Genomic DNA, 14,043 nt, shown 5'->3' on the forward strand with positions numbered 1-14,043 from the left:
GAAGGATGGCTTCTCTCCCTGGGGACCTGTTAGACTGGGAGGACCATAGCAGCAAAAGCCCCTTGACGAGCAGCCATGAACCTGCGCTCCTGCACAGGAGCGACTTGCAGCCAAGCAGGCATACAAGCCATGGACCGAGGCTGATCCACTCAGCCAAGAGCCCAGCATGCAACCAAGTGCAGTGGCAGAGGCCCTGGGTGCTTTCTTACATGGACACATACAGGGAATATAACTAAAGTGGAATCAATGGAACTAGGATCTCATTTGGTTTTCCTAAGTTAAATCAGTCAAAAGCCAGTTTCCTGGAAAACCACCAATTTCCCAACCGTCTTTGGAACTGTCCACTAGTGTACACATCCAGTTCCCAGAGGCATTCTGCCACTGAACACACAGCGAGCTGTCAGCACCTCTCCAGCCTGACATGTCGCGAGTTCTCAGACCACACACACAGCTACACATCTGCGGTTGCATCCCTGAGGGTGAACAGAGCCCTATGACACCACCAGGCTCCACGTGTCTACGCAGGCATTCACTAGATGAACTCCGGGCAGAAGAGAGTGGATCCAGCAGGACTGGCTTGCTCAAGTCATGCACACTCCATAGGAAGACCTGGTACAGGCAGGAAGTTCTACCTAAAACCATGCCTCTGAGCAGTGTTGTCCAAGACCAGTCTGCTGGTCAGCTCACTGTTACTGTAGGATACCTCAGAGAGGCCACTTAAAGACAGGAGAGATGCTGTGGCCACCGTTTCAGAGGTTTCATTCAATCCACAGGCCCTTGGGCCCACTGCAGTGGCCCTCGGGCAACACAGCACGTCATGGTGGGGGCACGTGGTGGAAGAGGGCTGTACACTTTGTGGCAGCCAGAAAGCAGAGAGCGGAATGAAGAAGGGGTGGGGTCTCACCATCCCATTCTAACTTCCAACCTTGAAGGCTCTGCCTCCCAAAACACTGCCACCTCCTGATAGTGCTGCAAGCTGGAGACCAAGTCTTCAACACAGGCCTTGAGAACCTTCAAGAACCTCCAGTTTGGACTGGAGTATTCTGCGCAGCCCCACAGGCTCATGTCCTCCTCACAATACTAAATGAGTTCAATCCATCCCCCAAGAGTCTCCCAAGTCTTGATTTTTCCATCATTGCTGAAAAGTCCCAGTTCAAAGTCTCCTCTGAAACTCATAACAAACATTCCCATTCCAAAATGAAGGAAAATAACATAGCTAGGAGGAGCTGGTCCAAAGCAAGACCAGAACCCAGCAGGACAACACTGAATGCTGTGTCTTCCTATCTTCATGCTTGGCACAATGGGAGCTCCGAAGGGCTTTCCTGTGCATGTGCTCCACATTCCTGGCATCTCTGACTGCCTGGGGTCTCTACCAAAGCCTCTACCTCACTCTCATGGCTCCTTACATTGCCTCCTAGGGGCTGCCCACAAAGAATCTCCCCTGCCAGGCCCTGGCTGGCCCCCCAGGCTTTCCACTGAAATTGTGGAAGCCTGTGTGACCTTGTAAAATCAGCACCAGGTGGAGAACAGCAAGGTCTGCCACAGGGGGAGGAGTAGTGGGGCCCTCCTCTGAGGCTACAGCACCTCTGAGCACCCTAACAGCTGCACCCTGGGAAACAAATTCTAGGGAAACTATCCTTAGCTATCACTGAACACGCTCTCATATCCAAACAAAGTTTTTAAGTGAGTTTGCCTTCTATGGGTGGGATCTCCCAATTCCTGAGTTGTCCACAAGGCATCTTTCTTACTGTCTTGGTGCAAAGTACATGACTGCTTTTAATGGTGCTAACCTTTTCAACAACCATACCCACCTTGATCTCCTCTTCAAACATGGCCTTTTCTGAACAAACTGCAAGTTTTCCAAATTCTCTGCTCTGCCTTACCTCCTGTTTCTCACTGTAAACTTGAATAAAAACAGCCAGCAATATCCACATCAGAGCCTGAACACTAGGCTGTCTTAAAACTTCCTCCAGCAGATCATTCTGTCACCTTGAATCCAGCCTCACAGAAGTCTCAGGACAGACAGACAAAGTCTTTGTCAAAATGGAACACAATGTCCTCACTCCAATTCCCAGCAGAGTCCTCATCCCCTGGGAAACCTCATCAGCAGACTTATGCCCACCTCCCTACCAGCATTCTAGTGTTCTGAGACACCACCAGAGCCATCTGTTAAGCTCTACTTATAAAATTCTAAGATTTTTCTAAGATGCTTTTTCAAACTTTTCTAAATTCTTTCTGAAAATGAGTTCCAAAGGCTTCTGAACCACATGGTTAGGTAGAATAACAGCAACGACCCCACCTCTCAGTACCAGTTTTCCATATTAGTCAGGATTCCATTGTTCTGACAAAATACCAGAAAACAACAACCGAAAATAGAGGTTTATTTTGTCATCAATTTCAGAGGTTTCAGTCCATAGTCACTTGGTTCCATCAACTGGGCCCCTGGCAAGGAAAACCCGTGGTGGGGAGCATGTGGTAGGATATAGCTGCTCCCCTCATTATAGCTAAGAAGCAGAGAGAGAGGATGGCACATCAAGTGAACACCCCCAAAGACCCATTTCCTTTCACTAGGTCACCTCTAAAAGTTTCCACCAACAACCAATAGCTCTTTAAGCTACAAATGCCATAAATTAATCTACTTGTGAGATCAGAGCTCTCATGGTCCAGCCCCTTCCCAGAAGCCCCACTTCTGCACAATGCTGCATCGGGTCTTCAACAGGTGACCTTCTCATTCAAACATAACAGGAAGCATGCAAGCATAGCTAGGCACTGAAAAACAAGGTAGGCTCTAGGGTCACCTTGTTCTAAACTTTAAATTCTTGCCCTCTAAGTCAATGCGGAGCTGCTCTTGGGCTCAAAGTCTATGGTCATTCAACAGTATTCAAGGTATGGGTGCAAGAGACATAGGTCTTTATTGAGCACCTGCTGAGTACATGTCCTCACGCTAAGCACCAGAGGGACACAAACCAATGAGATACAAAGAATCTCTGCCCCATGACAAAATGGGAGCAAAGGTGTCAGCCTCAGAGCAAAGGGACCACCTGGGCAGCTATGGGACAGTGTGTGACACAGAGTAACATTCAGTCAACATCCATTCCTTTTCCTTCCCTTTCTTCTTCCCCACAGACTCTGAGATCCCCTTCCTCAAATGCTGAGTCAGGGTGTAAGGAAGCCCTTGTTGGCTTGAGCAGGAAATGGTGGTCCTGGCTGGGAGAGAGCTCCCTGTTGGCTCTCCTGCACACCTCCTACTCTCCCCCTCAGGTTCCGATTGGTTCTGGGGGCGTTCGTGACTTCCAAAGCTGTCTTCTACTTTTGGTCTTCTCCATTCTCAGTGGTGCGTCCCCAGCAATTTCCTCAGGGAAATCTTTCAGTTCACTGATGCTACCCTCAGCTTCACCCCGTATGCTGTGTGGCCAACACATTGTGGGTTCCCTGTGCTCTTGGGTGTGATGTCTGTGTGTTCAACCCCATCTTGGAAGACCTTTTGTCCTTTCCTTACACAGGAGTCAGACTAAAGTCAAATTCAAGATGAGCAAAACACCCATCTGACTAGGTGCTCTAGAAAATCCCCTGGTGACTGTTGAAAGGTGGGACACAGATATTTGGGGAAGCAGAGACTGTATTGATGCATTCAATGGGGACTAGATGCCTAAATAAATTTAATCAGCCTGTCTGAATGTCTGTGTCTGTTGCAACCATACCTTAAACAGGTACCTAGAAGGTGGGTAACTCAACATGTGTGTGAGTCTGATCCAGGCACACTGCACGGGGAAGTGAGGACTGGAAACTAGGATGTTAGAAAAGGATCTCAGCAGAAAGTCTCCACCTCCCTGAGCCTGTTTCCTCATCTGCAAAATGGAAATGAGGACACCTAACTCCCCAGTGCCTTGATCTGAACTGTGAGCTTTCCACCTGTCCTGCTCCAGCACTGAAGTAACACACTTGAGCCTAAGCAACTTAGCGAGACCCTGACTCAAAACAAAATAACAAGGGCCTGGGATGTAGCTCAATGGTAGAGCACTCACCAGGCACCCTCAGGGACCAGGTTCCATCCCTAGGACCACAGAAAAGGAAAAAGGAAAGGGCTGAGGGCATGCAGGTGACCTTCCACCACGTGAGAACGCAGCCCTCTCCACACACTGAACCTCCTTGGCCTTGCATCTTCCAGATGGGCAAGTCGATGCCCGTCAATCAACTGCCCACCCCAGGAACTCATCGCAGCCCTGTGGGGGCTGGGGCCTCTGAGAAGGCCTCCGGGTCTCCCTCTGTGGGACGAACGTCCATGCTGGCCACAGGACTCTTGCCTGGCAGGCTTTGTCCTCGGCTTGGAATATGCCGGTGCACTGCCTTCTGGGATCGGGGTTTTCTGACAAGAAATCTGGGGAGACTTGGGAGGAAGTGACGACAGCTCCCCCCTCTCAGCCCCACGGGTGTTCACAATGTGCTTGTGTCACTCGGCCCTCTGTGAGCAAAGTACAGACAAGAAGGACCCCGAGGAGGGAGAGCTGTTCTGGCCACAGCTCCAGAGGCTCAGTCTGTGGTCAGGCGACTCACTGCTCTGGGCCAAGGGGAAGCAGAACAGGCAGAGGGAGGGCATAGTGGAGAGCACTGCCATGTGAGGGTGCCCAGAAGCAGAGGAGAAAGGGCAGGGCCCAGGAGGGTACACCCTTCCAGGGCAGGAGCCCCGTGACCCGCCTCCTCCAGCCACCCCACTGCCCACAGTGCCAGTCCGTCCACACCCAGGAGGGGCCCATCAGGCTGCAGCTCTCGTAATCAGGTCACTTCACCTCTGAACACTCCCGCCTGACCGGGAGCCTGGGGACACCTCAGACCCACACCAGAGGAGGCTCTGCAGTGTCTAGGGAGCACAGCGTCATGTGAGCACAGGACAGCCATCCTTCCCACTCCCACTCTCCCAAGGTGACAGAGAAAGGAACTGGATCCCTTGAGTGGAGACAGGACCAGGCTTTAGAGGTCAAGGAGTCATTGGGACTTTCAGAGTTGGAATGAAAAGGCCATTGAAGTACCCTGCAAATCTGAATTTCCTAACAGTGAGTTATCTGTCTCCATGACCCACCGAAGTGAAATCCTCTGGACCCCTTCTTATTAAAGGGGAAGAGGTCCTGGAGGCCAGAAAGTGAGGCCGCTCCTACCGGTGGCGCCCAGGCGTGGTAGGGCCATTTCTCCTCTGGCCTTAGGAGGAGCCATCTGGAGGGAATCTCAAACACCTGCCACATAAGGCCTGGCTGCAGCTGGTGCCTCTCCGTCAGGTGCGGGGCTCGTGGTGGTGGCGCACAGCCAGCTCCTGGGGGGCTCTGGTGGTGCTGGTTTGGGTCTTTGGACGCTGGTAGTCTTGATTTGGGGCTGGTCTTTACGCCATAACCTCAGTTGGTGCAGCTGCGCAGGACCTGCTGCTCAGAGCTGTCGGCAGAGCCAGGTGATGACAGGGGCGGGGTCCAGCTCTTCCCAGGAGGAGGCCCTCTGTGCCATTATCAGGTCCTGGGGGACATCTGGCAGGGCAGCTCTGGGGAGGTGAAACTGGCCCACCATCTCCCTTCAGGGGCAGAGGTGGACATGCGAGTCCCACCCGGGGTGGAGCAGAACTTCCTCCCACCCCCCCACCCCCCCACCCCCGTTCCCTCAGACCGTGTGTGCAGGGTCCGGGCCTCCCCCTCGCCCTGCAGAGCCTGCCACTTTCCCTCGCTTCCCCAAGACCAGTGCCCAGAGCCTGTCCCCGGCACCTTCCCCTTCTTGCCCGGTGAGCACCAGCGGCCTGAGGAGGCCAAGCAGTCAGGGCAGAGGGCAGCACCAGGGCGGCCTGTCTGCCCTTCCTCCCTGCAGTCTGCATGTGGGGACCCCTGCAGCACAGCCCCACGAAGTCCCCGTGCCCACCCACCCAGCTCTGGGATGAGCAGTCGCAGCGGGAGGCAGGGCAGCAGGTCCTCCCAGGTACATGCTCCCAGGTACACTCCCTCTGTGGGGTCCCCCCAGCTGGGCCCGGAGCCTGCACCCCTGAGGACACAGGGCAGGAGGCTGGGACTGCCAGCTGCACACAGCAACTCTCCCTGCAGCCCTGTTGCTGCAGGCCAGCCAGAAAGATGGCCCTCGGCCAGAGACACGGCGGCTCCCACAGCAGAGCTGAAAGGCCCTGGACTTGGAGACAAAGCAGCTCTAAGGCAAGTGGACAGCTAAGAGGACGGAGCCCCTGGACCCGGCCTCACAGCAGGACATCAAAGGCATGGACTCAGGAGCTGCCTGGGCCCAGGGGCCTCTTTCCCCCCCTGAGAGAGACATCAGACTGCACTCTCCTGGCCACCCCTGCCCCGCTCTCCCCTGTCCTTCCTGCCATACTCCAGAATAGCAGAGGTGGTGCCTGATAAGTCACAAATCTTAGAACAAAACTGATCCTCCAAAGATTTAAACAAACAAACAAAAATGGGAGGGAAGCCTCAGGTGAAGGCAGGTGCCCTGCAGCCGCCCTAAGGCCTGAGCCTGTCCTGCTCAGTACAGACAGACCTCGCTCACCTCGAGCACTGCCGACAGGGACTCGCTGGCCTCGGGCCAGCACTGACACAGTCTGCAGACGCACTCGCCTCAAGCCAGTGAAGCCTCGACTTACTTTGAGCTGGTGGCTTTGGCCAGAAGGACTCCTCCTCTGCTTTCAGGTCCCTCCCTTCCTGATGTGTGTGCAGAGTGGGTGGCTGCTGTTGAAGTCACATCTGGCAAGGTGTTGGAGACCCCAGAGTGTCCTCTGGCATCATCTCCCAAATCCCACGTGCAGGGAAGGGAGAAGGCAGGTAGGGTGGTGGGAACGGCAGAGTGGGCCTGCCTGCAGCAGTGGCTGGGTATTTCGGCACCTGCCAGGAGGCTTCCCCCCCAAGATAATCTCACAGCAGCTGCTGTCGGCAGCAGGGGAGCTCCCGGGACGCCACGTGCACCAACGTGCTGCTGCTTTTAGCTTTGGGCTCTACTGCAGTATGTAGAGTGAAGAGTGCCCAGAGGGCCCTCAGCGTGCTGAGGACAGGAGGGCTCAGGCTCCCTCCAGCCCTGGCACCTCCACAGGGCAGGGATCCCAGAGTTGCCCCGGCGACTCCTCCCTCCCCTCCCTTTGTGGCCAGAAATGGAGGCCTTTTAACAAAATAGTCCATTGTGACAGTGGAGCCGTGTTCTGGTGGGACCCAATTGTGAAATTATCAGAAGCCTAGACATTTTTTAAAAAGAGAAATCTTGCAAAATTTTCTGAACAAAAACAGATCTCAGTGATGGGCTCCCCTTAGGGAAAGTCACTCCCCAGCAGAGGCAGGCGCACTATGGGGGTCAGGAATTGCGTGTCCTCTGCTCTGGCCTCACCCGGGGACGGGGACTGGAGGGACTGCCTGACTGCTGCCTGAGAGCTCTCAGTGCCCAGAAGACTGAGGGCAGGTGCATGACCAGGGTCATGGAAGAGTGTCCACGGAGGAAGCCCAGGCCAGCTGGACACCTGCAGGCCCCCAGGGAGATGTCCACAGTGGGTTTGCAGAACCCTGGAGGAGGGGGGCAGGCAGTGCAGACCAGGAAGGGCTCCTGCGCGTGTATTCGTCATGGCTTGGTCCCGAGAGGGGCAGGGAGACAGGCTCTGCTCTGTGTCCTTGGTCCCGAGAGGGGCAGGGAGACAGGCTCTGCTCTGTGTCCTTGGTCCCGAGAGGGGCAGGGAGACAGGCTCTGCTCTGTGTCCTTGGTCCCGAGAGGGGCAGGGAGACAGGCTCTGCTCTGTGTCCTTGGTCTCGAGAGGGGCAGGGAGACAGGCTCTGCTCTGTGTCCTCCACCGGGCAGGGCTGGGACTCTGAGGCAGGGGCTCCTCCTGTGGCTCCTGGAAACAGAAGCTGCCTTCCCCCTGCGTGAAGGACTCCGTGAGAGGACTGCTGCGCTGACCAAATGACCTAGACGTGAGGCTGGCACCCTCACACTCAGGCCCTTCTGTGTGATGGCCTCCACACCCCGGGCTCCGTCCCCACAGCCCACACTCACTCTCCACTCTCATCCCCAGATGACTCCTTGGGTTCACAGCCTCCCATGGCCGCCTCCTGCCTGCTGGTCACAAGTACTGCCAAGAGTGGTACAAGTTTGGCTTAGTGCAAGTCCACAACTCACAGGTCACGGCAGGTGGAGCAGCCACCCAGATGTGCCATCTGTCACAGACCCTGAACAGAAGCAGGCCTTGCCACACACAGTGAGAGCACAAATGGCCCTGCGTGTCTGGGACACAGGAGCCCATGCCCAGGCATGGAGAAGCACTGCAGGTCCACCCCACCTGCGTCCACAGCTCAGGTCTCCTGACGGCTCCCTGTTCTCACCGTGAGCATGCGTCAGACGCCTGGCCCTGTGGTTTCTGGAGCCTGCTGCCCCCACCTTGCTCTCCAGGCCTCCCAACGCCCTCTCAGAGCCAAACTGAAGATCCCCTGAAGCCCCCCAACTGCTGCGGGGCATGCTCTCACACCGTGGGTTCCACCTGCACCACCACTCTCCTCCTGCGCCCTGCTCTCTGCAGCAGCTCTGCATGAGGCCAGTGTTCCCCAGAGGGAGAGGCCTTACAGTACACGCACACCCACACCCAGCAGCAGAAAGAGCAAAGCTGGAAGACACTGCCCAGAGAAGGCAGGACACTGGGGGCAGGGTACATCGCCTGCACCCCTCATCCTAGGCACCTGCACAGCTCCCTGTGCGTGCACTCTTGGCACGCCACAGGCACGGCTGCTCCCCGTCGCTGTCGCGGGAGGCACGTGAGAGTGCAGGTGATGACCTCCCAGCGCCCTCCTTCTCCGGAAGCTCTCAGGACTCTCCCTGTTCTACCTCGACACCCCCAGGTGCTGGCCTGTGCACTCAGGAGGTGGTGAGTGACATGCTGTTGTCAGCAGGAGCCGGCACGCTGCCAACACCCTCTCTGCGCTGTCTGCCTTGCCAGCACTGCACTATCCAGCACACCAACTCCTGCCCACTCTACCATGCCACCTGGAGCACCTCGTCCCTCAGTGTTCCCTGAGGCAAAGGGAGGCTTCACCTTTCTCAAGGCCTGGCCTCCTCCTCTGTGCTGCTGAGGCTGCTAGTGCAGCTGACCAGAGGCTCATGTGGGGCTTAACCAGGGCCTCCAGAGCCAGGCTTTGAGAAGGGGCCAGTACCTGACTTCTGGGCCCTGGGGTCAGTGGGAGTTTCCCCCAACCCAAGGATGCAGGCACCCTGAGCCCCTGTGCGTGCAACATGGCCACAGGCAAGGTCTGTTGTGAGAGTCTCATTCCCCTTGCTGCCGATCCTTCTGAGAACATGTCAGGGGTCCTGCCCCACCAGGAGCTTCCTTCCCGTGCAAAGGCAAGGCCTCCTCACTGTCCTGGAGCAAGACTGAGTGGTTCTTCACTGCTGGGTTTTCCTGAGATGCTGAGCTCTGAGGAGGAGGCCCTGCCCAGCCAGGGGCCTTCATTCTGGCTGAGCTCTGAGCCCTGTCCCCTGAGAAGCCTTGTCCTTCTGGAGGCTGGGCATGCCCCTCAGAGCAAGGTGGCCAGTGGACGCTGGCCTTGTTCTAAAACAAGATACAATCCTGGTTGACCTCATTTTCCTTTCCCAAACCAAATCTAACAGAGGCCTGCTACATGGGGGGAAACTGAGACAGCAGACACTCTCTCCCATCTGTGCAGCAGCCTGATCCAAAGCATCCCTCAACATAGGTTTCCTTGATTGGCCTTTCTCCTGCTGGCCAGTGTGGTTCGTGTTTCCAAATTCACAGAGGGCACATCCGCAGAGACCACAGGGCTCAGGCCCTCACTGAGTCCACAGACAAGCAGTGAGTAGCGGGAAGAGAGCAATGCCCACCGCAGCTCAGCTCTGCAGCTGACACAGGTTCTGGAGACAGGGTGGCAGAGAAGTGCAGGGCTATTTGGGGACCACAACTGCTGGATGAGATGCTAATTCATAACATGAGGGCCTGTGTGTGAGGTCCACAGGACCAGAGATGGGATCTGGCCACTGAGAAGTAAAATATATATGTAAGTATAAAAGGGTGATGATAAGGTAAGCTCCAGTCAACCTGGGGTCGCCACTGGGTAGAGTTCAGGAGTCTAGGGACTCAGGTCACCACACAGCACAGCTCAGAATCACCAAGAGAACAAGGGTGACCCCAGAGCAGAGCTGAAGATCCTCAAGGAAGCAAGAATGACAGCAGGGCATAGCTCAGGACCAAAGGGCACAAGGGAGACATCTCAGGGCACAGCTCAGGACCCCCAAGTGTGCAAGGATGACCCCAAGCACAATCCATGAACCCCAAGTATACAAATGTGATCTCCTGGCACAGTTCAGGACACCAAAGGGCACAGGGTTGATCCCAGGGCCTAGCTCAGGTACCCAAGCACGCTAGAGTGACCTTAGGGCACAGCTCAGGACGCTAGTGCTGCAAGGGTGACCCCAGGGCACAGCTCAGGACCCCCAATCCTGCCAGGGTGACCTCAGGGCAGAGCTCAGGACCCATCAGGCTTAAGGTGACCACACTTTCACGTTATGTTCCACCGTCCGCACAGCGAGCATCAGGTTCCAGGGCGATGCCCGGCTTGGGAGGGACACTACGGCGGGCGCACCAAGGGCGTCCCGAGGCCTAAGGCGGCGCCGCACCCCGACGGTGAGGGGAACAGGCACAGCGGCGAGCCCTTGGCGTCCTCACCTGCGGTCCCGCGGACCCCGGAGCCCTGTGGCGACGCTACGGGGGGACGCTATCAGGCCCGCGCCCGCCTCGTCGCCTTGGTTACAAGAGGAAGGCCCAGGGCCACGCCCCCGACGCTATCGCGAGAGCGGGGGCCCGCCAACTTCCGGCCGCCTCATTTCCGGGCGCCGCCTCCCTTCCGCCTGCTGGTGCGGAGCCCTGCCGGCCCGACGCTGCTGGCTAAGCGCGGTGGTGAGTCCCGCGCGTGGATCTGCCCCTCCCGGCGCCGCGCCCGCGCAGCGTTCTGGCCTCGCGCCTGGCCGCGCCGCCCCTCTGGCTGCCGCCTCTTGCTGTCCGCTGGGGTCCTGTCCCTTCTGCTGTCCGCCCTCTGCACTGCTGTCCGCCCTCTGCTCTGCTGTCCGCCCCCTGCTCTGCTGTCCGCCCCCTGCTCTGCTGTCCCCGCCCCGTCTTTCCTGCCCCCATCTCTGCTGTCCGCCTCCCTGCTCTCCCCTGTCTCCTGTCCGCCCCCTGCTCTCCTCCCCATCCCTGCTGTGCGCCCCTGCTCTCCTCCCCCTCCTCTGCTCTCCTCCCTATCTCTGCTGTCCACCCCTGCTCTCCTCTCCCCTCCCCTGCTCTCCTCCCCATCTCTGCTGTCCGCCCCTGCTCTCCTCCCCCCTCCTCTGCTCTCCTCATCTCTGCTGTCCGCCCCTGCTCTCCTCTCCCCTCCCCTGCTCTCCTCTCCCCTCCCCTGCTCTCCCTATCTCTCCTCCCCCCTCCCCTGCTCTCCTACCCCCTCCCCTGCTCTCCTACCCCCTCCCCTGCTCTCCTCCCCCCTCCCCTGCTCTACCTATCTCTGCTGTCTGCCCCTGCTCTCCTCTCCCCTGCTCTCCTCCCTATCTCTGCTGTCTGCCCCTGCTCTCCCCTCCCCTGCTCTCCTCCCTATCTCTGCTGTCCTCCCCTGCACTCCTCTCCCCTCCCTGCTCTCCTCTCCCTTCCCCTGCTCTCCTCCCCTATCTCTGCTGTCCGCCCCTGCTCTCCTCCCCCCTCCTCTGCTCTCCTCATCTCTGCTGTCCGCCCCTGCTCTCCTCTCCCCTCCCCTGCTCTCCTACCCCCTCCCCTGCTCTCCTCCCCCCTCCCCTGCTCTCCTCCCCCCTCCCCTGCTCTCCTCCCCATCTCTGCTGTCCGCCCCTGCTCTCCTCCCCCCTCCTCTGCTCTCCTCATCTCTGCTGTCCGCCCCTGCTCTCCTCTCCCCTCCCCTGCTCTCCTCTCCCCTCCCCTGCTCTCCCTATCTCTCCTCCCCCCTCCCTGCTCTCCTACCCCCTCCCCTGCTCTCCTCCCCCCTCCCCTGCTCTACCTATCTCTGCTGTCTACCCCTGCTCTCCTCTCCCCTGCTCTCCTCCCTATCTCTGCTGACCTCCCCTGCTCTCCTCTCCCCTCCCCTGCTCTCCTCTATCTCCGCTGTCCGCCCCTGCTCTCCTCTCCCCTCCCCTGCTCTCCTCCCTATCTCTGCTGTCTGCCCCTGCTCTCCTTTCCTCTACCCTGCTCTCCTCCCCCCTCCCCTGCTCTCCTCCCTATCTCTGCTGTCTGCCCCTGCTTTCCTTTCCTCTCCCCTGCTTTCCTTTCCTCTCCCCTGCTCTCCTCTCCCCTCCCCTGCTCTCCTCCCCCCTCCCCTGCTCTCCTCCCTATCTCTGCTGTCTGCCCCTGCTCTCCTCCCCCCTCCCCTGCTCTCCTCCCTATCTCTGCTGTCTGCCCCTGCTCTCCTCTCCCCTCCCCTGCTCTCCTCCCTATCTCTGCTGTCTGCCCCTGCTCTCCTCTCCCCTCCTCTGCTCTCCCCCCATCTCTGCTGTCTGCCCCTGCTTTCCTTTCCTCTCCCCTGCTCTCCTCTCCCCTCCCCTGCTCTCCTCCCCCCACCCCTGCTCTCCTCCCTGCAGCCCCCTCACTGGGTGAACCTGGCCCCGGGGTTCAACCTATGACTTGTGCTTTTCCCAGCGCCGATGAGGAGCCAATGAGAAAGAGCCGGAGCTGAATGCCCAGCCATGGTCGGGCCCTGGATGGCAGCTCCCTGTTGGAGGGCCCTGCTCCTGCTGCTGGCCTCCCAGGCGGTGGCCCTGGTGAAGTGCTCCGAAGCTGATGACGTTCCCGAAGAGTGGCTCCTCCTGCACGTGGTTCAGGGCCAGATTGGGGCGGGGAACTATAGCTACCTGAGGCTGAACCACGAGGGGAAGGTGGTCCTGAGGATGCAGAGCCTGCGAGGGGACGCCGACCTGTACGTGTCCGACAGCACCCTCCACCCCAGCTTTGATGACTACGAGCTGCAGTCGGCCACCTGCGGCCAGGACGTGGTCTTCATCCCTGCCCACTTCCAGCGCCCCGTGGGGATAGGCATCTACGGACACCCGTCGCACCACGAGAGCGACTTCGAGATGAGGGTCTATTTCGACAGGACGGTGGACCAGTACCCCTTCGGCGAGGCCGCCTACTCGGCCGAGGGCGCCGAGGCCGGCCAGAAGCAGGCCTACAGCCCCGAGGAGGCGGCACCCGAGGAGGAATCTGTGCTCTGGACCATACTGATCAGCATTCTGAAACTGGTACTGGAGATTCTGTTCTGACTCCCCAACCGCACTCCAGAGCAGTGCCCGCAGTCTGGAGGGGACCTGGCTACTTTAACCTGGCTGAATTCTGGTTCCTTTCTCTAGAGGAGGGGTGGAAAAATAAAGCCATACCATTTTGTTACCTCACATCCCCAAAATAGGAAAAGCAGGTAGTAGTTTTTTCTTTTGAAGCTCCAAATTTCTATAAACGGAAATGCCCAATTAAACATTTAATCTCCATTATGATCAGTTTGTCAGGCCACCTAAAAGTTATTACAGGAACTAAAGCTTACATAAAAGAAATCAAAATACGAAGTTCAGCATGTTTTCAGGAGTTCTCACTAAAATCAAGTCCGAAATGCGATGATTTACTTAAATTTCCCTGAACATGGACTAAAGACCCAAGTCTGCCCCACATAGGGATGTATTATCTTCTGTGTGTACAATTCTAAATCCCCCTCTGTACCAGTCTTATCAGGCCATTTGCCATTTTATCATTTTGGGCTTCCTATCACTAAAGTTCTTTAGTTATTAGGTAATTTTTGTTTTACTACTTATGGCAGGTCACAAGCACCACCACAGAGTGGAAAGGGTAAAAACAGTAGTTTTTCAAAAAAGTTAAAATATTTCCAATTAAGTTGCTAAATATTTCTACTCAATTTTTTAGAGAAAGCCAAACCACTGAAATTTAAAGAAAAAAAAAATATTTTTTGGGAATAGTTGCAGTTTCCTTACCTGTAATTAGGTTCAAGGGTAACAGTAGCTTATAATGAAATGAGTCAACTAGCAGAT

The 14,043-nt window shown here is 57.0% G+C and overlaps 2 protein-coding genes across 2 annotated transcripts in view; one reads left to right on the plus strand and one right to left on the minus strand.

Annotated features, from left to right (window-relative positions):
• The window catches only part of WDR27 (WD repeat domain 27), a 189,775-nt gene extending 179,034 nt beyond the window's left edge, over positions 1 to 10,741 (minus strand). Inside the window, exon 1 of the mRNA XM_081296596.1 lies at positions 10,682 to 10,741. The gene's annotated coding sequence lies outside the window, so the exon portion shown is untranslated. The remainder of the gene's footprint in view (positions 1 to 10,681) is intronic.
• A 75-nt stretch (positions 10,742 to 10,816) lies between these two features.
• On the plus strand, positions 10,817 to 14,043 carry LOC308650556 (UPF0669 protein C6orf120 homolog). The gene is made up of 2 exons (XM_081296600.1): positions 10,817 to 10,912; positions 12,650 to 14,043. Exon 2 carries the CDS (start codon positions 12,697 to 12,699, stop codon positions 13,267 to 13,269), a length of 573 nt encoding a protein of 190 aa, XP_081152726.1. The 5' UTR covers positions 10,817 to 10,912; positions 12,650 to 12,696; the 3' UTR covers positions 13,270 to 14,043.

This window comes from Spermophilus citellus, assembly GCF_964194105.1.
Source record: "Spermophilus citellus genome assembly, chromosome: 5".
NCBI lineage: Eukaryota > Metazoa > Chordata > Mammalia > Rodentia > Sciuridae > Spermophilus > Spermophilus citellus.